At 34.6% G+C, this 25,306-nt stretch overlaps 4 protein-coding genes across 5 annotated transcripts; 2 read left to right on the top strand and 2 right to left on the bottom strand.

Moving 5' to 3' along the window:
• Positions 1-2,374: 2,374 nt before the first annotated feature.
• Positions 2,375-4,071, top strand: nitr12 (novel immune-type receptor 12). Its single transcript, XM_073836695.1, has 5 exons — positions 2,375-2,417; positions 2,538-2,891; positions 2,985-3,362; positions 3,445-3,567; positions 4,001-4,071. Exons 1-5 carry the CDS (start codon positions 2,375-2,377, stop codon positions 4,069-4,071), a joined length of 969 nt encoding a protein of 322 aa, XP_073692796.1.
• Positions 4,072-8,320: 4,249 nt separating this feature from the next.
• Positions 8,321-9,073, bottom strand: LOC141331774 (secretory phospholipase A2 receptor-like). Its single transcript, XM_073836803.1, has one exon. It carries the CDS (start codon positions 9,071-9,073, stop codon positions 8,321-8,323), a length of 753 nt encoding a protein of 250 aa, XP_073692904.1.
• A 3,295-nt stretch (positions 9,074-12,368) lies between these two features.
• On the top strand, positions 12,369-13,588 carry nitr8 (novel immune-type receptor 8). Its single transcript, XM_073837624.1, has 4 exons — positions 12,369-12,399; positions 12,552-12,902; positions 13,015-13,374; positions 13,536-13,588. The coding sequence occupies exons 1-4, from the start codon at positions 12,369-12,371 to the stop codon at positions 13,586-13,588; spliced, it is 795 nt and encodes a 264-aa protein (XP_073693725.1).
• An 8,480-nt stretch (positions 13,589-22,068) lies between these two features.
• On the bottom strand, positions 22,069-23,342 carry LOC141332485 (uncharacterized). Of its 2 annotated transcripts, XM_073837623.1 has the most exons (4): positions 23,248-23,342; positions 23,060-23,154; positions 22,324-22,668; positions 22,069-22,241 (listed from the first exon to the last, which is right to left on the bottom strand). In XM_073837623.1, exons 1-4 carry the CDS (start codon positions 23,340-23,342, stop codon positions 22,069-22,071), a joined length of 708 nt encoding a protein of 235 aa, XP_073693724.1. The 2 variants fall into 2 exon arrangements, with proteins under 2 accessions (XP_073693724.1, XP_073693723.1); XM_073837622.1 differs by having other exon boundaries at positions 23,060-23,342.
• Positions 23,343-25,306: the final 1,964 nt, after the last annotated feature.

A 25,306-nucleotide genomic window follows, 5' to 3' on the forward strand; every position in this document is an offset into this window, starting at 1 on the left:
CTAAAATGTGTAAACTATGTTCAAAAATAAATCACACTAAGGCTTTTTTAATTGTCTGTATGCCAGTGTGTGCACCTGTTAGCACATAAAAGCATCACAGTTTGACTGTGTTCCACCCACCTGACTGACCCCTCAGCTCATCTCTCACAGCCCTCACAACCACACAAACACTATCACACAACATGTGTTTCACACTACTTTCCAAAACCACAAAAACAAAATACCCGTTGTTTTCAAGTAAGGTGACAGATGACAGTAAACTGAATAAAAAATACAGTTGAGAATGTGATTATGAAACAGCCATGAAAATAAACTCTAAATTTAGAATACTTATTTTTGTCAGAATATATACAAATATTTGTAATGCTTCATAAAAGTAAAATAAATAAATAAATAAATAATAACAATAATAGTATATGTATTTTAAAATATGTAAACAATGTGTTTGTTTAATATGATCTGTCACTTAAATTGGTCCAGCCTGCAGTCTAAAACATGTTACAGGCTTCTGGCATTGAAAACTGTAGGAAAAACAGAAAAAGCGCTGATAATTTTCTGCCAGGACATTATCCATTTAGTTTACAAAAATTTTCTTTAACACTAAAACACAAGTGTAATTCAAAATATGGATAAAACAGCTGTGGGAAAAATCAATACTGAAATTTCCATTATATTAATAGTGCATTGGGCCCTATTTTTATAGACTTTTCTTCGCGTTAGGAATAAAAACCATATTTCTCCTAATGCATAATAAATTGTTTACTACTGTGCACCATTGAAACTAGACACCTTCAATTCTACGTATGTGGCATTATTTAACCTTCATATAGTGCAATCAAAATATGGTAATATGTCTTATCTTGTGTATGGTGTTTTGAAGTGTCAATGCAATTTTATCAAAGTGCAGTGTTAATGTTAATGCAACTGCATGAATACCACATGTTAGTTCCTTCACACATTGACTAATGGTTTCAGAAGGAGACTTATGCCAGCAAACACATATAAGACAGCGAATTTGATGCACAGTGCTCAGGTTGCGGTCAGCTTTTGTTTCTAAAAGTGACAGAACAAACAAACAGCCTTAAGTGCGCTTAAGGTGTCTGTGGGTAAAAGTTTCCATCACCTTATTGCAGTGAAACTCAAGCACCAAAGCGAAGTGTGAGATCTGGCTATATTTAGAGTTTCTCTTCCAGCATTATCAACCAACCCTCTATCACAAAAGTATTATTCAAGGTGTTTTATCACACTGAATCACCATGCAAACGTGTTTCTGCAGTGGTTCAAAATACACCACATGCAAACAATAAAATCTGTTTTAAATATATTGCATGTTACGCAAAGATCTTGCTTTCAACCAATGTTGTTTTTGAAGCCATGACCTACAGTCCAATCTTGCTCCTAGAGCTACACTTGCCTGGAAGTTTCTAGTGAGTATAAAGACCTTGGTTACTTTGGTTGAGGTCGGTTTAATTAGGGTTGGAGCTAAAAGTGGCCCTCCATGAACAGGTTTGGACACCCCTAACCTACAAGTAACTTATGTTAAAAAGATTGCCTAAACTTAAACTACAGTACATGAGCTTAGAGTTTACAAGAATAGATATGTTTTATTTGCTTTAAAATAGGTAATGTAAAGGATTACAATATTTTGAGGGAAGCTGATCAAAGAACTGTATGACTAGTGGTTTGACAGAAGCAGGTATTTCCAATGACTGCACATAGGGGGCACCAGTTCATTAGCTGACATGTTAGTGGACATGTTCTGAGGGTTAAATAATTAATTAGGTATCAAAAAGCATCCAATGTGCATCCAACATCCATGATCCAATTATCCTTTATTATATGAAACAGCTAATTGCATGAGCTACAATATTTAAATGTTCCATGTATTTCTTGACTACATACTACATATAGATGTAATTTCATGAGTATTTTGTTATTGAAACAATGACTGGTTATCAATAAACCTGATAAAATAACACCGGACCTGTTTGTTTTTTTGTTTGTTTGTTTGTTTTGTTTTGTTTCATTTTTTTTTTTTTTTCGAGCTAACATTGTAAAAAATAAAGAAAATAAAAAGTGAACTACTTAAAATGAGAATTCACAAGAATAAAAAAAAAAAATACCAGTAGATCATTAGGAGGCACCATACCCAGATTCACAGATTCCAATCATGAGCATAAGAAAAAAAAGATAAGCCACATCACATGCTGTATGCCTTGGGTCAAAAGGCCTGAATGGAAAAATTACAACAGCCAATCACACTTCATCTAAATCAAAAAGACAAGTCTTAACTCCCCTAAACCCGGGTGTTTCACACCCACATGTCTTGCAAACACTCCATAAGATGTTGCCAAATGTAGAGAGGACCTCAACTATGTTAAAACTACTTCTGATATTTTGTCTACCCTTCAGGACAGGTGTGTTTGTTATGGAAGAGAGATTTGTACTGCAAAGTTATAATAGAAAACATATCTCTTATAATAAGAATAACTAATCTGCTCTGCTGATACTGCTTGTACATTTGTTTTACCTCTCAGACTTCATCGCATCTGCTGCCGTAGTTCAAAAGAATATCCTGGAGGCCTTCACTGCAGGTGAAACTGTAACTTTAGAGTGCTGGATATCTCAAGACCATGGAAACTACTACTCTTGGTTCAAGCAGTCTCTGGGAGAAGCTCCAACATGCATCCTCAGTCTTTATGCTGAAACTTCCACACCAACGTTTTATGGAGATTTCAAAAATGACAAGAGATTTACAGTTTTGAAGAAAGGGAATCATTTTGCTCTAACCATTGATGATGCAAAGCCATCGGATACTGGAATCTATTACTGCGGTGCTCGTGACTATGATCTTACAACTTTTAGTAGTGGGTTATTTTTAAACTATAAAGGTAAGCAAACCTAGCAAGAAGCAGTCATATTGCATGTTCTGAAGAAGAAGAAAAAATCACTAAACATCTATTGTAATAGTTTTCTCATTCCAGGGGTAAACAGAAGACAACATCATATTAAGCAGTTTTTGTCTACAATGGACTCGGGTGCTTTGGTAAATCAGCACGAGTTTAACCCAGGAGACTCTGTGAATCTTCACTGTTCAGTTCTCACTGAGAAATGTGTAGGAAATCAGAGTGTCTACTGGTTTAGACATGAATCGGGAGACACTCATCCAGGAATCATTTACAAGCATGGAAACATAAATGATCAATGTGAGAAGAGCTCTGAGAAAGATTCACATGTACAGTCCTGTGTCTACAATCTCCCCAAGAAGAACCTCAGTTTAACCGATGCTGGGACTTACTACTGCGCTGTGGCCACGTGTGGGGAGATACTGTTTGGGAATGGAAGTAGGCTTGAAATTGGAGGTGAGAAAAATTCACATGATTGATCAAATCATATTTTAATTGCAGTTGAAATATTAAGAGTTTTTTTATATCTTAGAACCAGTTTCTGAGTCTGCCTGGACTGACTTAAAGGTTCCAGTTTTGGTAGCAACAAATATTTTGTGGTTGGTGATCATCGCTGTCCTTCTATGTAAGAGAGTACAAAAACGACAAGAAACATTTTCTGGTAAGCCATTTCATTTCCATAACAAGAATATTCATTAATGACCATATTATGAAAATGTTAATTATTAGAGCATTTCTGCCACTGATTGTGATGAAGATCAAATTAAATCCATCTGGATGTAAAAAATAGAATATTATAAAATCTGAAAATTCAGATGTTATGACTGAGATATTATTATGAGAAGTTTGTTTATTATGGAGCACTCGCTGCAAAATATACATGTACACATTAACATATCATTGTATCTTTAAAAACTCTGATACTGCTGAAAACTGAAAAAGTTATTTATTTGTTTTTTTTTACAGAATCCCAGCCACTGCAAACAACACTTTCTTCATCTCCTGCTTATGAGGTAATAATTAAACAAAATATATTGGTGTTTCTTATATTTACGTTTAATTCAATTAGTTAAGTACTTTGGTGTTGGTTTTAGGGTGCAGCAGAGGAGTTAAGCTACGCAGCAGTACATTTCCATGGAAGAAACTCAAACAGACACGAGACTGAAAGAAGCTCAAACACACATGTTGTATATTCCATTACTAAATGTTCTAGTATTAAATAACAATTCTGTGATACTGTCTGCGATAAGTAATATGTTTATTAGTTATATTTGAGTGCAGTTATGAGTGCTAATAAAATGAATATCATTGTCTTACTAAAACTTTTATCTTTTTTTGTATAGTGGTTTTAATAACATCCACAGCAAAGCCTACTAGTTACAAACTCTAAATAATTCCTCAAAAAAATATAAGGTTTTAAATCCATTGGTGGAAAAACATTTTTGAAGTCTTTTTTAAGTCAAGTCACCTTTATTTATATAACGCTTGTAACATGGCCATTTTAAAAGCCCTTTTAAGTTGTTGATAGCCTTATTTGTATATTAATGTATCGCTAAGGTTAAATTAAGGTTTGCTTATTAAGACTAACACACAATATGGCTATCTGAAGCAGCAAGAGGAGAAGTTCACTGAAATGTGTAGTTTGGCTATTTAACTCCCCCTGCTGTTCAGAAACGAAATTTCAAAGGTAAAGGAGTTTGTTTCAAACTGCAGTTCAAGAACTAAATGTTTTCAATTCAGCCTCATGTATACTGTACGCTAAATGTCAAGTTTGTACTAGAGGTCCTAAGATCGACTGGGCATGAAACAACCTTTGGTGAACTTGAAAAACTGGTGTTACTGACAAATGGCGGCCAGTTAAGTAATTTTTCGGCATGGCTTAGTAATATATAAATATTTTCCTAAAATTGATCAAACCAATAAATGATGGCGTCATAATCTCTCTGATCACCAAGTTTATACGCGTAAATCAGCGGAACAAATCGCATGATATACAGATTCTGACCATTATAAACATTTGTATTTGACTGGAGATCGCCATTGCAACATCTATGTACTGACAACTTAAATGAGTTCTATCCTCCATACATTCATCATGCCAAATTTATATATAGCCTGTCATTCAGTCTTTCGGATTCTATAGTCATTTGTATTTCATGAATTTTGGCTCAATTTGAAATTGTTTACCTGTTATATTGACACAAGCAGGTTTGATGATGAAGTAAGCTGATACTGAAAGCTGACTGGCTTGAATGGTTAACCCCGGACCCGGTTAACCCTGACAGTGGTTGGTTGTATATAGGCTACAGACGATGCAAATTTAATTTAGCCTACCTCATCTGTGCCGTTTTCTCCAGCATTTTGGGCAGAAGCAAACGGCATTGCGTCATTTTAATATCTATTCTATCGGTTGTTTCTGAGAGGAGCTTCTATGCTGTCAGCCATATGAAAGAAAAAGAAAATACCCGTATGTTTATATATATATGTGTGTGTGTGTGTGTGTGTGTGTGTGTGTGTGTGTGTGTGTGTGTGTGTGTGTGTGTGTGTGTGTGTGTGTGTGTGTGTGTTTTAGCTTGTTACATTCCATTTGAACAACATTTTTGAGGAAACTTAACCAGACTTCAAGGTTATAGATTTTGTAGTAAGGCCAGTTATGATCTATTTTAATACGTGCATACTCCTTTAAAAGAACTTGAAACTTTTGTTGTGCCTTGTTTGGGGACTTAAAACAAAGCTTTTACCAAAACCAACCCAATAAATGACACTTTAGACCACATGACAGGAAGATGAGGCAAAAGCGGTCAAGTTGCATGTAATGTGCACAAAGCCTCCAACCCAACACTCAATTTATAACCCTTTCAAGATTGAGCTTTTATCCTGTGAAAAAAGGCCTGTTGCATGTGTAGTCGTCTACAGATCAGTTTAAATTGACGAAATCATCACATATCACATGCATTATGCATTATACTTGTAGGTTTTTCTTTAATTAATTAATTAAAAATTTAATTTTTGAATTTTTAGTGTTCAGGTAGGCTACATTTGCCATTTATGGTAATTGTCTCAACCAGAGTCAGCATTGAGAAGAACACTCAACAACTCATCAGTGCTTCACACCATGAGCACTTTAAATTGTTCTGGTTAAAATTTCAAAACAGTTCTGCTCCATTCCTTGTAGTTTTGGCTGAAACAAACTGGAATAATGAGTGGAGAAGATTTTCAGGATTTAATTGGGTCATAAAATGTGATAAACATTTTGTCTCTTTATAATTATTTATTTTCTATTCTATGTCAGGATTTTTTTTTAAATAATATAATTTACTTTGTTCTTTCAATTTAATCTTAGTTCTGTGTCTTACTCCAATTTTTGAATAATTGTAACATTCAAACTGAGAATTGCATCTGATGAAGGGAAATCTTGCAATCTTATATTTGATAAGACAGTGAACGCCTCTTTTCTATGAGTTATACCATGCATGTCTCTACAATATTTTCAGGTGAGCCTAGTATTAGGCTGCTTCCAACAGACTACATTAAATCATAAATTAAGAAATGAATTAAAGAAGGGTTAAACTGCTCAAAGCTATGATGACCACAACAAAACCACACTGACATGCACCAGTCCTAGCCACCATCAGGCAAGCTAGAGATTTTATAATTGAAAAAAAAAAAAAGATTAAAAAAGAAAAAATTATTTCTAAAAACAAAGAGGGTGCTGGCAATGATTTTAAAAAACACTATTGGGCAACAGTGAGGGATGGTATTCTACTCAAGCTGTTTTAACTTTAAAATGCATGTGTTAGAGGATTTAAGTGCAAATCAAAATGCTGCAGAAGAATACTACATTTGCATACTTGCTATAAAGAGTACACTTTCATTTGACTGGAAGCTTAATGTACCTGCTGGGTGTGCACCAATGCACATTACTGAATGTGTATCAACTTACATATTGCAGCAGACTTGCAATATGATCCAGAAGGTAGACAGTAGATGGCTTTTCACCTCAAACAGTTAACCCTAGGTTATTCTAAACCCCAGATAAACAAAAACATATCTTGATTTGTGTTTCAGTGTGAAATCAGAGTGTGAAATTACTTTTTCTAGGAAAATGTAAAAAAAAAATATTGTGACTTCACTAATCACATTTATAGATATATAAAAGATATATAAAACAAAAATAGTATTACAATTTATAGGCTGAACATATAGCAGATTGTCAGGCACATACTGTAGATATTCACAGACATGTCTGAATAAATACAAATGTGCCCCACCGGTTCTTTTGAGGTAAATAGTGCAATAAAAAGTTAATAAAAAGTGCAATAGAGCAATAAGACCCATATCATCACAGTTTAGTGTTTAAAGAAATCAATAAAAAGACACCGGACAATCAGTGTTTGTCATACAGTATATTTGATTAACAAATGTATACAGAAACCATAAACACCCAAAACAAATCTACTTTCAAACAAAATAAACAAGCAATCCATTCAAATCTATTCAGTCCACACATATACTGTGGATTATAAGGAGTGCTTTGAGGAACATGATGGTAATCCCTTGGCCTCCAAATTCACCTGACTTGAACCCAATAAATAAGTTGGTTTGTGCTACATCACTATCACCCCACAATGTACAGGAACTGGAAGACCTGTTCACTTTATGATACCAGATACTCCAGAAGACATATCACCACCTAGTTGAATCATTGCCTCACACCATGGCCGCTGTTTTGTAAGCTAAAGGAGAAAGAAAACTAAAGGAGATCCTTTGTCCAGTGGAAAGGTTCTATGGATGTTAAAGGTTCTTCATTAAACCATCAATGCCGATAAAGAACCTTTAAGAGTGTTTAATGATGGTGGACAGGTCATCATTGTACCTTCTGCAGTAAATCTTTTTAATTGGTCTCAATAAAGTGATTTCTACATAGTTTAAAGTTCAGTCCAAAACTACGAGACTACAAATAAAGAACACAGTGACTGCAATATTCAATTAAAAAAAATGTTTACAGAAACCCAACACAGAAAATGTACACCCAATACTTAAATACACTGATACAAAGAAAACAGGCGATGCATGCAAATTAAAAGTAAAAACTCCAAATTTCAATAGGTAATCATTCAAGAGCTTGAAGATTCAGTATTATCGTATTAGTAGGTCAGTCATTATGTGGCTACAAAAAAAAGTAAAATAAAATTCTCTTAAATTACTTAGACATATTTAGACTTAGACATAGTGTTCTAGAATAAGGATTTTGTTACAAGATTAAGTGATGGTGATGCAAAAAATCTAAGACAGCAACCACAAACAATCTGTCACTCAGTGGTATAAGCAATAATGGCAAAAGTGTGCAATATGGTAAAAGCTGACCACAACCATCATTTCAAGTGGCAAAACATTTGTGGTATGAAGAACATTTAAAGCTTCCTAAAGCAGGCAAAGTTGAGTTTTTCCTCACAATTTTTGGGTTGCCAAATCTTCCTTGTTCTATCCAGAGCTCCACAACGCAGGTTTCCAGCAGGGCACTGGACTTTCCCCTCTGCAGTCCAGGCTTTATATTGAAGATTATCATCATTGACCCAGAACCAATGGCCAACCATAAAGCGCAGACCAGTCCACACAAAAGCTGTCTGGGATGTTATGGTGATATTTATCACCTTTTCCATTTTTATCTGAGAACTTAGGCTCACCAGGTCAATGTAGTTCTGTCTGCAGTAGTTCAGGGCTTCATCCCACGTCTTATTTTGATGCACCAGAATGGGCTCAAAAACCTCCATACAGTAGAATGGTAGAGGCTGATTGCACCAAGCATTGTGCAGTTTAGCAGTAGATTTTCGAACACAGCCACACTCGTTGTTGAGACGGTTCGGTTCCCCAGTGTCCCAGTAGTCTGTTTTTTGATCCTCACCTCCTGACCAACTCCATGTTTGTATGTTTTTAGAAACCATGTACAGTCCAATCCAAAAATGATAATCATTGATTTCTGGATTTATGGACAGCAGTTGTGCCTCTTCTTTACTGAAAGTGGACAGGTCATCATGGTACTCTCTGCAGTATGCCTGTGCATATTTCCAGGCCATTTTTTTCTCACAAAAAAAGTGTTTTCTGTTGAGACTGAAGTACAGTCCAAAGAGATTTAAAAAAAGAAACACGGTGACCGTAGCCTTCATTTCTATACAGTTGATCTACTCCGTGCAGCCTTTGCGTGTGCTCAGCGATAAAGGGCTACTTTGTATATATGAGAGACAATAAAACAAACAGGAAGGCAACGACCAACCCGATTGTCAGGCTCTTCAAGTATTTGAGTAATGTCTAAGAAAACAAGCTAAAAGAAGTGAAGCCTATCCAGCGAATTGATAATGTAATAAAAGATTATTCCATTGGAACGTCACAGCAGTTTATTAACTAATAAACACAATATGCAAGTTGAACATGTCATTTTAGGATTAGTATTCTGTTTCAGCTAAAGGTGTCCAGCCAAAAGTAATGAACAATCTTCTCTGATGTCCGACTAATATTCCTTAATTTTCTCATATTTATGAAATGTATTTAATAAACACTATGTGCTCTTTATGTAGTGGATTTTCCCTCCCAGGAACACTTTAAATTTCTATTCAGTTGTCAGTTGTCGCCTCCATCTTTGCACTCATTCAGCATTAATGTCATGGTCAGGCTATTTGAGTAACAAATGTTCACAGAACCCTCACACTTGCTAATGCAGGCAAATCTGCTGATCCATTCAAGCAAATACAAAACTAACAAACACCGGATCGCACGACATTCTGATTTATGACAATCATTGAAAGAAGTAAGCACTTTTAAATCTGGTTTGTAAAGCTCTGAAGAAGCAAAAACTGGTCTCTTATATTATGAGCCACACTGTAACAGACTCAGATTCAACTATCTGAAATGAATAATGTGAAATTAAATAATAAATTGATAAAGAATAGCAAGCTTTAGCAGCACTAACCATGGGCCTCAGAGAAGCTGAGTCATTTTCTGTATAAGGAAATGTTGTGAGACTTATTACAATAGGTGGAGACAACAGAAGCGTTTCCTGTAAGTCAGAAAGAGGAAGTAGTAGTTCAGAGCAGATTGAGCTTTGCTGAGGTGAGCATCGGCGGACCAACTTATGCATTAGGATATGCATTATTATGAAAATAACAAAACTAAGTTTCAAAACAGGCTAAAACAATATGGGAACTAATCTATTTTTAAATTAAAGCTGAGATAAATATGATCTATGGATTTCATTCATGCTAATAAACTTTACATTTAAAGGAACAAAAATGTGAGCAACCATGCTGTTGTTTGTTGTTTGCACAGCAGCGTTTCTACTTCCTCCACAAACTGAGAAGAGCAAGAGCACCAGCCCCCATCATGTATACCTTCTACAAAGGCACCATCGAGAGCATCCTGACGAGCTGCATCACTGTGTAGTTTGGAGCCTGCAATGCGTCCTGCCAAAAAACTCTCTAACTCATAGTCAGAGCAGCTGAGAGGATCATTGGTGTCCCTCTCCCCTCCCCTCCCCTCCCTCCAGGACATCTATAGCACCTGTCTCACCAAAAAAGCCCTCTGCATAGCAGCTTATTCATCCCACCCAATGCAAAGCTTCTTCAGCCTGCTGCCATCAGGGAGGAGACTGCAGAGTTTCCAGGCAAGGACCAGCAGACTGAAGGACAGCTTCATCCATAAGGCTGTCAGGAAGCTTAACTCTTTACCGACTCTGCCCCCACTTCCTTCTGCCCCACAAACTTCCTGAACTGCGACACACACACACACACACACACACACACACACACACAGAGACACACACACTCACACAAACACACTCAACCACCGACCTGCACCAGTCACTTTGTGTAGTATTGGTGCTCTGCTAACTACCTCTTACTACACACAGACTACCTCTAAAGACTAGTCTGTTATAACTGTCACTTTATTAAACTTATAAGCTCCTTTTGCACCATATTCTTTTTTGCATTTGCACTACTCTGTCTGGTTTGCACTCTCTGCCATATGCCCTTGTTTGTATTTAGTTTTTTTATATATTATATGTATAATTGTATTTTAAAATTTCTACCTTTTGTATTTAGTGTTACGTGTATGCACCTAGGGTCTAAGAGTAACGCAATTTCAATTCTCTGTATATGTCCGGTACATATGGCAAAATTGACAATAAAGTTGACTTTGACTTTGACAGGATGATGCAACATGCTCTCGTGGTTTGGGGCTTTGAGTCCAACCTTGAGTTAGAGCATTCAGAAAGCCCCCACCAGAGCTCACATTTCTGTGGTTAGAAGTTTCCATACTAACGTTGGTGCCAGCATGAAAAAAAACTGTTATGCAATTGTCCTCATGTCCTCAAGGTGGTCTGAACCATACACCGAATGTCAACAAATAGTCTGTTTTAAAAGCATCAAAATAATGCAGCAAAGTAATATAAATACATTTGTTACCTATACACTATAATGCTAATATACGTAATAGAACTTCACAAATACACGATTGACCCTAAATCACATCTAACTTTTTCCTTTAAATGCACAGATTAGATGCATTGTTTTCTTTTGTTAAATCTGTATTAACTTTTGAAAAGTACCAGGGTCAAATGTTTCTTACTAATAACCGCAATACAATAGCCATTTAAAATAAAACACAAAAAGCAAGCATACAGTATATTTACTGTTCACTGAATCACGTGATTAAAGCTTAATTAATGATTTTCTAAAATGTGAGAGCACATCATATTCAAAAATAAGTTCAAAATATACAATAAAATAGGCTATGCTTTATAGTTTGATATCTTAATTAAAAATATGTGCAGGGATAAATCATTTATTTAAACAAAAAGTTTTTTTATATTTAAGTATTCTGTACGTCTATATCAAGTTTGATTTAATAGTGACTTTAAAGTCGAAGAATTATTTTGTTGAAGTCAGTTGACATGATTCAGCACCATGGACAAGGAACAGCGTTTTTGCCTACAGTGTCTCCCCTTAATTGATTCCTAAATGAACTTTATTCAAAAGGTTTTTGTAACTCATTTACTGCTTTTTCAATTCAGGTGGCATTGGGGCACAAAACATTTTGCAGCAAAAACATTTGCAAGCCTCTAAACTGGATGATAATAAACACCATTTATTAAAATTGTGCCCTGTTAATTGTCAGTCCTGAAACAAATTCACACTTTAAGTTAGTATGTTTTTGAATATAATATAGATTGTATTTATTTATTTATTTATTTATCTGTTTTCATTGTTGGTGTTCATAAGAAGACAAACTATTTCCTTTGCTTGTGAGAGTGTCACCTTTCACCCAAAATCTACAGCCAAATCTGACTTTGTCATATGACAATATTTGATATTAACCAATCACGTACAGGATCAGTTTCCAGTTGATTTAGTTACTTTGATTGTGCACCTTGCCATCTCTTATTCTTTGCTAGCAAATCAAACTAACATGAGCACAGTTTTATTCCTCATCATCGTTTGTAGGTATAGACTGAATTAACTGGCATGCATTGAAAAATATCTAACAATGTAAATTTATTTATTCATTTGAACTTTTATAATTTTTAATAGATTCTTGAATTAACTTCATGCAAAAGGTTTGTGTAACACATTTACTGCTTTTTCAATGCAGGTTGCATTGGGGCACAAACCGTTTTGCAACCAAAACGATTTCAAGCCTCTAAACTAGGCGATAACATCACTATTGAGTGCTACTCACCGAAAATAAATTTTAACAAAATAGTGTGGCACAAGCAGGAGATGGGAATGAATCTTCAAGCCATTTCAAAAAGTTACATTTACCTGGCAAAAGTTGATTTTGCTGATGGATATAATAATGGTTGTTTTAACGTAACAATAAGTAAAGGCATTTATCATTTACAGATTTCCTTGACAAAAAAGGAAGATATAACAACATACTTTTGTGGAGTCATAATTATAGGAGAACTGACTTTTGGACATGGAACATTTTTGATGCTTCACGGTATGTTTGATCTGTTATATTTATGTTAAAAAAGAATAAATATTGGTTATAATGAAGAGACTGTAAAATTTATAATAGCACAATTACAATTACTTTCTGCTTTGCTTTAAAGGAGAGCATACCACAGCAACAGTTTTTCAGGAGCCTATTTCAGATAAAGTTCACACTGGAGACAACATTACCCTCACATGTAGAGTCCAAATGCCAGATGAGAAATGTAAAGGAGAACATGAGGCCTACTGGTTCAGAGAGGCTGCAGAAGAATCCGGTTCTGGCATCATTCACACTGATGGAGATATGAAGACACATGAAAAGATTTGTAAGGATGATTCTACTACTCAAACCTGCATTTACACCCTCACAAAGACGAACCTCAGCCTTTCTGATGTTGGTATGTACTACTGTGCTGCACTCGTGTGCGGCAAGATACTGTTTGGAAACGGAACTTATCTGGAATTCAGCTCAATATCTGGTAAAGTGCTAAATAAAACATTATAAATTGCATAAAACGTAACTGTTTGTTTACTGTACTACTGTTTATTATTATCATCATTTAGGTTTTTAAACAGGATCGACATACAGTGAGATTTTTAATGCTTTATTTTATTTTATTTTATTTATTTTTTTGTGCAGATAACGAGTTGATAACAAGTCCTTTGTTTTTATACTACTCACATCAAACATAATTTCTATGATGATAATGATCTTACTCTTGGCTGTGCAATGTAAGGATGAAGGAAGCTCCTCAGGTATATTATTTTTTATTTAATTATTTTATTAATTATATTCAATATTTTATTGATCAGACAAGTTTTATTTGCAAACATTTATACTGTACTTTGTGTCAGGCGGTAGATCTTTATCTGAAGGTACTCAGGTAAATTCAACCATTTTTTTAATCATAATAAAAACTCTGATGTCACGTCAATGCTATAATATTTCAGAAGTCTCTTGATCAAACTGAACAACTGTATTTTATATTTATTTCTTGTACAATTCCTAATATTTAGTGTTTAATTTTTTAAATAATGTCAAGTTGCTTCCATTAAAATATGTATCGTTTTATGAACAGATTCCAACAGAAATTAATTAAATTATTTAAATAATCAAAAATATTTCGTTATCAGGTTGGATATGCAGAAGCCTTGACTTACACATCTGTGAGTTTAAGCAGTAAATCATGGCCCTCTACAACATTTCCCAGTGTAAGACGCAAAATTATTCCCTCATGAAATTAAAGTCCAGGAACTCTCACAAAAGCAGATGCCATGCAACAAAACAATAAAGGCAAGGTCTGATCTGATAAACCAAAAGGTTTTTGTGTTTTTACAACTGATTAGAAGATTTGTTTTTTGTGGGTATATAAGCAAAGTGGCATTATTGTAATTTGGGATTCTGTATTCAGATAAACCCCCACACTATGTTTAAGAGTCTCTGGAGCTAAGTCTCTCACATGCAGCTGTGTCTCTCTGCAGTCAGGTATGCATCTCCCACGCTTAGATTCGAATGATGTTATGTATTTATCTGAATTGAAACTGAATTTAATTCTGAATTGGATTCTCATTGTTTAATTGTGTAATTGGCATGATACATTTTTACTTGGCAACAATAAATGTTAATTTTTGAGTTATTCTAGAATTTCTTCATTATTTCAAATAGATTAAATTGCAGTCTGGTATTTTCCACAATTCTGCGTCCAGGACAAGTCATACCGAAGGGCTTCCAATTTCTGACTGTCACATTGTATGTTCTCATGATTATAGGAAAAAGGCACTCTATAGTATGGACTTGCAGGGTGCAGTCCATTTAAGATGCATTATAATCATCCCTCATCCTCTGAGCAAGTCCAGAGCTGGCGAGCTTGTGTTGTGGGTTGATTAATCGGCCGAGTGAATAGTGATACCAGGTCATTAATGAACAAATAATTTGAAAAATAGGATTTCCAGAATAATCAGATTTCTAAATTAATACACAATCAAAATTTGTGATCAGCTTTTGATTAGAAATACAGTCTAAATTTAATGATCACTTGACATTGGAGTCAGATGAATACAGAGCTAGATTAAAATTTAAACTAAATCTTAATAAATCAAGTGAACTTTGAAGAAGCGCTGTGGAAAGACCGAACATGCATTAAACCTTCAACCAGGTCACTGGACTCTGCCTTTGCGCCGGCGAGTTGAACCTTACACCAGCATAATGATGTCTATTCACAGATCAGATCCTAACAGCAGAACCAAAAACTGGAAAGCCTAAAAAAATTCTGTACTTGAGTAAACTGATCCAAATATGTAAATGCCTAAAACATGATCCACCAAAAAGTACAAGACACAATCAAATCCAGTACTGCAATTATAAAATGGTCTGAAGATGGCAATCATTGAGTCTGCATTCATGCTTGGGAAAAAGAAAAAAAAACTATAGCTAATAAAATATTTTGCCTTTGACATTTCATCATTTGCTTGACCCCTGTTTCATAATAAAAAATCTGTATATAAAAAGAGTGGAGATGAATAACTGGTGGATGTGGACATCCTAATAAGGCAGAATGATCATCTGATAAGTAGGTATAAAATAAAAATGCATTCAATTCACAGACTGACCTTAAATAAAATAAAATAAAATAAAATAAATTAAAGGCAAAATCTTTGTAGTGTTGTGGGAATGTGGAGTACTAATTCTACATTGTCACTTTTTTATTTATTTTATATTTATTATTTGTTTATTACACTCTAAGAAACTATAAAATGTGACGTTGTATCCTGTTGATTGCAGTGTCTGAAAAAGTATCCTATCCTTCAAGTGTAGTGTTTGCACACAGTAAGCATCAATGGTCGTCAACGGAAAAAGATGCAAATACTGGTGCAAACCTTTCTATTTAACTAAACTGGCAAATTAACATTCTGATTGGCTAATTCAGTTGTCTAACAAACAACATATGTGTATTTCCTTTAAATACATATTAATGAATTCTATTTTACACATTGATATAAAAGTGACTTTCTAAACCACAGACTTTATAATTTATTAGGTGTGGGCATTTGTAGCCTCACCACCAATGTTAAAATCAAACCGACTTTCACACACTAATGACAGCTCCTCTTGAGGTGAAAGGTAATTTTGTCTATATGGTGGCCGATATAATGCACTGTTCAAAGCCTGTCCCTCCTTAGACCCCTGAGAACTCTGATCGTGTGAGACACTCTTACTACACAACATGTAAGTTAATTTCCTCTTTACATTGTCAGAACTTGAGTATTGTAGATATATTTATTATAACAGGTCTATTTTGTGAGTTCCTCTTAGGTGAGAAAATAAATGCAAATGTTTATGAAGTATGTAGAGTTGTAAAATGTGATGCAAACTTCTAGAATATACAATAACATAATGGGTTAATTTTTAGTATTGAAAGCTCAACAAGACTCTTACATTATCAATGCATGCGGAGTAACCAAACCATCTTTGGAAATTTCAGTCTCTCTTTTAAAGGTTAGAACTACTTCAGTGATCACTACTAAAACAGAAAAGTTTTTGTATTAAAATAATTTAGCAAAAGAAAAGTGCAAAATATTTTTTACATTACTGATATGCCTATTACGCTTATTAATTTGCATAACCAAAATATTTTCCCCATCTTTAAGAGAATCAAGTTCAAGTCCAAAACTGGCCTTAACATAAGGCATTTGTCTTTATACTCTCATTTTGCTCGAGTAGAATAATCAACATACTGCTCTGTAAAAGTCTGAGAAGAACGAGTGAATTGCATGCAGGTACATTTTAATTATGAAATAAAGGGCCTCGGTTGTTTTAACCACTTTCCTGGCACGACAGAACATGTTTTAATATGTTTCAGAAGTTTTTGACCCCCTTTCAGAAGATTCAGAGCCTGATGTCAGTTTTACTCTTGTAAGTCAGAATCTCTTAACATTTCTATTTACATTCATGCACTTATTCTAAAATTTACATTGCCTTTAAAGTATACCTTTTTATCAGTTCATGCTTTCTCTGAGAATTAAACGCATGCTATGATCAACTGATTGAGTGTCAGGAACACACCAAATAAAGCTGCTGTGCTAAAAGTTGGTATTTGCATTCACTGAGCAAATGCCTTCCCCTTTTCTTCCGTCACAGAACCAAGATAGTCTGGACCCAAACTACACAACCCTACAATTCCTTGAAGACAATGCCAGAGAGAGTTCAGAGATTGAGCAAAGAATAACAAGAAAGGATACAATCTACTCCAGCCTTAAATGCCAAATGCCAATGTCAGACATCACTGAAGAAAGCTAAGCTATTTCTTGTCCTTTACATATTGTTTTGAACTGCAGCAGAGTTGTTGATTACTTCTTCTTTTTTATAATAATAATGACAAAAACATACACTTTACTATGGAGATTGTTAGTGCTATATTAGGGGTGAATGCAATCAGAATTTTTAACTGCTAAACATGGATATTCCAAGGATGTCACACCCCCGGACTTTCTTGTTGGTTTCTCCCATTTTCTCTGTCATTGTCTGCACCTGTCTGTGTAATTAGTCTGTCTATTTAAGGTGTGTGTTTTCCCCTGTACTCTTGTCGGTCTTTGATGTTTAATGGATGTTTTCCCCTGGTGTTCCCATGTCTACCTGTATTCTGTTGGATTTATTAAATATACGTCTTTTTATTACGTCGTTGTTCGTGTGTTCCTGCCTAATCCGTGACAAAGGAAAGTACCAATATTCCAGGTACTTTCCCTGTTTGCCCCCTTTTATGTCCTATAAAGGGCTCAGAGGCAAATGTGCATATATATTTAATGTGCTGTTAAGACACTTCTACTTGCCCACAAAAACCAGACACTGAGAGAGAAACATCAGGTGGTTTCAAAGATGGATGGAAAACAAAGTGGCCTATTTTTCTAAAGGTTAATTGTTGTAGCATATCAATAAAGGACAAAAACAGGCTACCACAACTTTAAAACTAAATATAAAAAAATGAGAATGTATATGTAATGCAAAGTTTGCAAACTATTATTATTCAGATGGTTAGTCTGTAACTTTTATTCCAGCTAAGTATGTCTGGCCTTTTTTATAACCTCTGTGTTTTCCTATAAAATTATTTTCATAATCCATTCAATTTATCGCAAACATTTTTTCTAAAGTACATAATCTATCTATGCTAAATGCACCGATGATCTTGCATACTATTTATGAAGTAGGCATTGCATTCAGAAGTTAAATATGCAGTATAGCAATATTTTATTTTATTTCAACCAATAACAAATTTTACATGGACACATAAAGGACACGCTTTATATGCTAAACATTTTTTTTTTTAAATCCCCTTAAAAAAGAAAAAAAAAATGTCACTGCCCATAAGTATTTTGTCACAAATTCATAAATTACTTTTGCTAATTCATTTCAAACAAAATATGGAAACTAGAATTTAAGGTTTTCAAATGATACAAGCAGTAAGTGGTCAAGATTAGTTTCGGTTTGGAAAAAAAAACGTATTGTTATATAAGCATGTAATGACAAACTTTCCACCAGTGGGTTTAACGTATGGCATCAAAACATGTCCTAAAAAGAAGGCTGTTGGTTAACCAATAAAGGGAAACTCTGTCATCTGCCAACATCTACCAATCAGCTTAAACAACATTTTTCTTTTGGTGGCCTGTGTCTCTCATTCTTCAAAATGAGCAAATGCTTAGAAAAGATGCATGCTGTCAATGCAACCATCCTTGCTTTTTGTGGTAGGCAAACATTGTTAATCTTCTTCTCAAATATATATTGTTAAACTTTAGCCTTTAATGACTTTTTGTTTACTTTTCAAATCCAGATTGCTTCACAGCCCAAGCTGTTATGCAATCAAAATCTGTGCAACAAGTCAAAATTGGAGACAGTGTGACAATACTAGGGGTGTAACGATACACCAAAGGCACGATTCGGTTCGGTTCTCGGTTTTGGAGCCACGGTTCGGTTCGGTTCGGTTTCTGTTTGCTGTGGGGTTAGGGTTGATGTCCTCTTAACAGCAATGCTAAGGAACAATAGATTCACTTAATAACAAGAACAACTAAACTTTTTCTTCATTAACTTTGCCAACCCATTTTAGTACAGTCAGGATACCCGAGTAAGTTGGTGAAAATTAGACATTCACTTGTCCGAGTGAAAAATTTACTTGTCCGGGGCAAAAAAATGCCTTTTTTGCTGTAAATTAATCCATTCTGAAGCAACAGTCTCATCACTACTCTATAAGGTCTTACTTTAATCTGAATATTTGTGATATTTTCCTTAAATTGATTTCTAGGTCACTTTTTAACTTTATTTTCCTAACCTTACTAACTGTATGTGTCATCATTCACATCAAAGTATTACATTTTATCAATACATCAAATTAGAATAATTAGACTCTGTATGGTTGCACAAATTAAAGCAGTATCAACAAACTCCATCTTTCCATTGCACAGGAAAAACCGGGCCTGCAATGAAATTGACATTTAACTGTATTTACTTAGACTGTTTAATGAAGATAAGAGGTTCCAAGAAATGCATTTACACAGTAAAATTGCAAATACATAAATAATGTAATAAGATTAATGTTATACTTTTTTAAAACAAATCTAAAATATTGGAAACCTTTTTAAATATAAAACCAAACCACCAATAGGTGGCAGTAGTCACTGTCTTAATGAGCGAGTCACGGATTCAACCATAGATGGAATCAACCAGTTCGTTCACTGACTCGATTCATTAAAAAAAATGCTAAATCATTCAGTGCTGAAATACCGCTGTGTTGCTCGGAGATTCACGGAGAGGTTCTGCTGTTGCTTAGAACTATTTTCGTTTGCAAAAATGGTTAATGATGTGTCTAAAATGTAAGTCAGTTAATATTAACTACTAGTTTATTGAACTACTGTTGTATAAAATCAATGTCACTCACGTTTGCAATCGTAATGGTGCAGTATGTTTGTTCATGCTTGATTCTTTGTGTATACTGTTGAGCCTATTAGTGTTGATTTTCTGTGAGTCAGATAGCCTGCACGAGCTTGATACTTGATACTGTCCGTTTTCAGTCATCTTAAGTAATAAAATCAGAATTATGCTCACCAAAGTTTCGTTGCTGCGCTAGTTATTGTTTGTAATTGATGTTTTAATCAGGTTACTTGTCCGCTTGGGCAAGTAAAATACCCTTTCACACTTGCCCTTTCACAAAATCCACTTGTCCCGGACAAGCGTTAATGTCGTGCCCTGAGTAGTAACGAGTGTGCTCGCTCACTCAAGTCACATGACATGACATGCACTTGGAAAATACTAACTTTAAAATATAATATTTAGAACAAAATCTCATCATTACTAATACAATTTAATCAAATGTGATAAAATAAAGATGTGTTTAAATTGGTTAAATTAGTTAGAGACAAGTGAGGTCAACCTCAACAATGGGCAGCAGGGGGAGTGAGAGTACCGCGGTACGCCACGAGAGTTTCGCGATACGTATCGTGGTTGGTGTATCGCGATATTTCGGTTCGGTTTGTAATATCGTTACACCCCTAGACAATACAATGATATTTTTCTCAAAAAAGATTCCAAGATTCCAACTATTAGGAAAGAAGCCGCAGTCCATAGCACTGCCCTATTATAGGAACAATGTCCATTTTCCAAATGGGGAATGGAACTTATCGTCTAAACATTTTCCAAATGACACAAAAGGATGTAGCAACTTATTATTGTGGAGTGATTAAGTTCACTGCATTGTATTTTAGTCCTGAAATGTTTCTGATGATAACAAGTATTCTATTCTGCTGTCAAATAACTGTTATATTTTTGGAATCATTTTTAAGGAAAACATTCAAGTACAAGAACAATTCTACAGTAACCTGATTTATCTACAGCATGCTGGTTCATCTCGGTGATAACATCACTCTGCCGTGTACAGTTCAGTGGAGTCTATGGCAGCCCTATAAACGGATTATAAGAAAATTATGAAATTTGGCGCACATGTAGTGATGGCCATGAATAGTTATCTGACCAAATTACGGGGTCTCTAGAACCAACTCTATAGCGCCAACACTAGTTCAAAAATGAAATATTTAAATGGTAATAACTCTAAAATCCCTAATTCCAGAAAAATTAAACTTAGTACAACTGATTCCTCTCCTCATGCTGATCACATTCAATAGCTTACATTAAGACACCACCAATTACAGTAGCAGCCATTTTGAAAAGTACAGTATTCTGTTTTTTGCTACTCCTCCTTGAGGTTGACCCAAAATGGGTTCAGAGGCTATATCTTGACCAAACTTTGATCAAATGAAATGAAACTTGGTATGCTTCATCAACACCATGTTCTGAGGGTCCATGCCAAAGTAGGGAATAGCACCACCTATGGGTCGTGAGATACCAAAAATGCACATTTTTGCTTCTAACTTTTGAAAAGTTAGTCAGAAAATCATTATGGGAACTATACATTATGGGAACTATACATTGTTTAAAAGTCTCCAAATAAAATCCAACATTCAAATATGCCCAAAATGGCCATAATGGGCTTGGCCCTGCAATGGCTGCTAGCATTTTGAAAAAACTTTTCCAGAACCTCTATTGGCTATTGGCTATTTTGTTGCATAATATTCATATGAAGCTAAAGCATATATTCTCATGGTTATTTCTACTTCCTATAACAGGTTTCCCTTGGATGTTCACAAAATCAGATGCCTACATCCCAGAAAAACCATCAAATTTGTTGGTTATGAGAATGCTTCCTGTGTAATGTGAAGTACCATGCTAGAGGTTCGTGTTGGTGTTATTAGCATGTGTGTAAAAAAAAATAGTGGTTTAATGGATTTTTAAAACGTGTTTGTGTACCAAAGCACATCTATACTAATTTCCACTCTGTCGTGAAATAAATATGAATTAAGAACATTTAATCTCTGTAAAATGTGTATGCAAAACATGAGTTTGAAAATCTAAATTCCAGGAGAGTCTTGTATTGCTCCTATGAGAAACAAACAGTTTAATACTGGTTTATTTCTAACAAGTAGACAGTCATAAAAGAGCATTATGTTACATGAAACAAAATCAAGATTCAGATTATGTCTTTGCATATCATATCACACATGAATTTGGAGAGATATGTTACATATTACAGATGATCAGAAGCTGGTTTCCTTAACAGACCTGGTTTTCCATCTGATCAGGTTTTTTTATTTTGGAGAGCAACGGCAGATGGAGAACAGACATCTTTTGAAATGCTTTTTGAATTAATGCAGTACCAAAAAGTAATTATGACAATAGTAATTAAAAGAAGGAATGTTCTTACAATGGAAAGAATTATAAAAGTCATCATCTGTTTAGCTGAATCAGCACCTGAAATAGACAAAATTGTGGATATAATGTTAACACACCATAAAAGTGCTCCTTTTTACCAGTTACTTCTTGAGGAACATACCTATAATGTCCAGTTTGGTGTCATTCAAAAACAGAATCTCCCCACATGCAGCAATAGTGCAGCTGTAAGTCCCAGAATCAGGAAGTTTTAGATCTTTCTTAGAGAAGCTGTAGACACATCTACGTGCTCTAAAACCAGCTTCAGAGCTCCACTCACAATAACCAATACTTGTTCCATGTACGCCAATGAATCTCGGCTGAGATTCTTCTGATTCCTGTATGATCCAGTACACACTGTTGTTTCCCACACAGCTCTGATTTAAAACTGTGCAGGTAAGACTCACTGAATCTCCATGATGTGATGAAATTAAAGCAGGTTGTTTTATGAAAGTGTTGCTTTTCACCCCTGTATGGAAATTTAATGAGTGAGTTTTGAATAAGATACTATGGACATTGCATTCAAATATGGTAATTAGTTCTTTAAAAGTTAGCATTTCGGTATAAAAGCTTCACTATCACTATACACTCTTAAATATAAAGGTTATTTATAGGCATTGATGGTTCAATGAAGTGCTTTTCCATTATAAAGAACCTTTTGTAAAAGAAAAAAGGTTCCAAAGAGTTTAAAAGTTCTTTAGATTATTCACAGTAAGGTTATTTTAATAAATGTTCACTTAAAGATTCTGTTGGAACCCAAAATAGTCTTTCTACTGTGTTGCGGCCAAAACCCCCTTTACTGCTCAGTATTATACCTCAGATGTTATAAACAACCATAAATTACTCAAAATAATAATTACCTTCAATTATCAACTCTGTCCCTCCGACAAACTCCATTACATTGGAATAAGCGTTTCCACAGTAGTATGTTGCCGAGTCTGAGAGCTGTATGTTTCTTATCACCAAGCGATGCACACCCTTGTCATTCAGCACAGAGAAGCGTGAATTATTCTGGAAATTATCGTAAAACCGGGCTTTGTTGTCATACTTGTAGATGGTGGACATGAGCCTGGGATTTTTTCCAAGTTCATGCTTGTACCATGAGAAGTGCATGGCCATTTGGCTCCGGTAAAAGCAAGACATATTTATGGTTTCTCCCAATTTGGCAAACACAGGTGGTTTATTCAGGTGCGATGCAGTAAGGCCTAAACAAAAATATTAAAGCAACAAGTAAAAATTGATTAGCTTGAATTAATGTGAATACAGTTTAGTTCTGACATAAATGTTCAACTCACCAATTAGAAAGAGAAGCAAAAATCTTAAGTTTATCATATCTGGATGGATTTATCCTAGTAAGAAACAGGAGAGCAAATGACAAAACAAACTTCACCAGAGATACAATGAACGATGCGACCAACCAGTAGGATGTGTTTAGATGTCAGAAAGTGCTGTACAAGATTTTTTTTTTCCACTGATCTATTTCTTTCAGAGATTTTATTAGCTACTTTTAATTCCTCAGACAAATAATTGCATACAAGTACCATCAGTAGCCACTATCAGTAAATACCTTTACAGTATATATGCCATTTTGAAAATAAGTACATTTAGAAATTATTATTTCTAAAACAAAGATATGAAGGCAGTGTGCTAGTTGTGGTTTCCTGCTGGTCATGTGGTAACTTGACCTTCTTAAGTTCTAAGCAAGTGTTTCTTGGCTGCACGCCTAGCAGATGAAGGGAAATCATCATGTGATCACAAAACTGTGCCATCATCAAAATTGCACTTTTAAGTGAAGACAGTGGACAATGATTTCTCTTGTCTGATATTAATCAAGAACCTTTTTAATATCCTACATTCAAAATATTAACAAAGCATGGACTGAAATCAAATCAGTGATGACCACAACAAAATCACAATGACATGCTCTAGACCTATAGCCTTGTGGCTTCACAGCTACACTTCACATCCGCTTCATAGTACAGACTATGAAAGGCTATAGAATATAGAATAATGTGGAAGGTGTATATGTCCTATGAAGTTTAAACTCCACTTTCTTATTTTGAACTACTAATGACTTCATGTCAGTTCTGATGCCAATATATTTCTAAACTAATGACTTTTTTATTGTTGCATTTTTAAATTATTGTAAATAAAAGTAAATTTAAGCCAAATGATGAAAGATATATTTTTTTTTTCAATGAACACATATCACAAGTGCCCAGTTGCAAAAAACTCTTTAAGAAAAATAAAATAAAATTAAGACACATCTATTAGGTATCAGTGTAACAAGGTTGATGTGTTGACTTTATGAAATTAACAAGAATTTGCATATTCATATATAAGATAATGCATTATTAACTGTACTATGAATATGTCTTATGAATTATTATATTTATATCATTATTAATCTTTTTGAGAATATTTATTCATATGTGACCCTGGACCACAAAACCAGTCTTAAGTCGCTGGGGTATATTTGTAGCAATAGCCAAAAATACATTGTATGGGTCAAAATTATTGATTTTTCTTTTATGCCAAAAATCATTAGGAAATTAAGTAAAGATCATGTTCCATGAAGATTTTTTGTAAAATTCCTACTATAAATATATCAAAAAAGTAATTTTTGATTAGTAATATGCATTGTTAAGAACTTAATTTGGAGATCTTTAAAGGTGATTTTCTCGGTATTTTGATTTTTTTTGCACCCTCAGATTCCAGATTTTCAAATAGATGTATCTCAGCCAAATATTGTCCTATCCTTCCAAATCATATATCAATAGAAAGCTTATTTATTGAGCTTTCATGTGATGTATACATCTCAGTTTTGTAAAATTTAACCTTATGACTGGTTTTGTGGTCCAGGGTCACATATTATTCTTATATATTCTCATATTATTACTATATAATATGCATTCAGTGCCCTAACAGTTTTACCCTGACTGACCCTTTGAGACATGACATGAGACTGTATACTGTTGCTATGTGCAGTGTCTTGCGAAATTATTCATACCCCTTCATTTTTTCAATTTTTTTTTAATGTTGCTGCCTTATGTTAAACTATTTTAAATTTATTTTTTCCCCACATCAATCTACACTCCCTACTCCAT

This window comes from Garra rufa, chromosome 3 (assembly GCF_049309525.1).
Source record: "Garra rufa chromosome 3, GarRuf1.0, whole genome shotgun sequence".
NCBI lineage: Eukaryota > Metazoa > Chordata > Actinopteri > Cypriniformes > Cyprinidae > Garra > Garra rufa.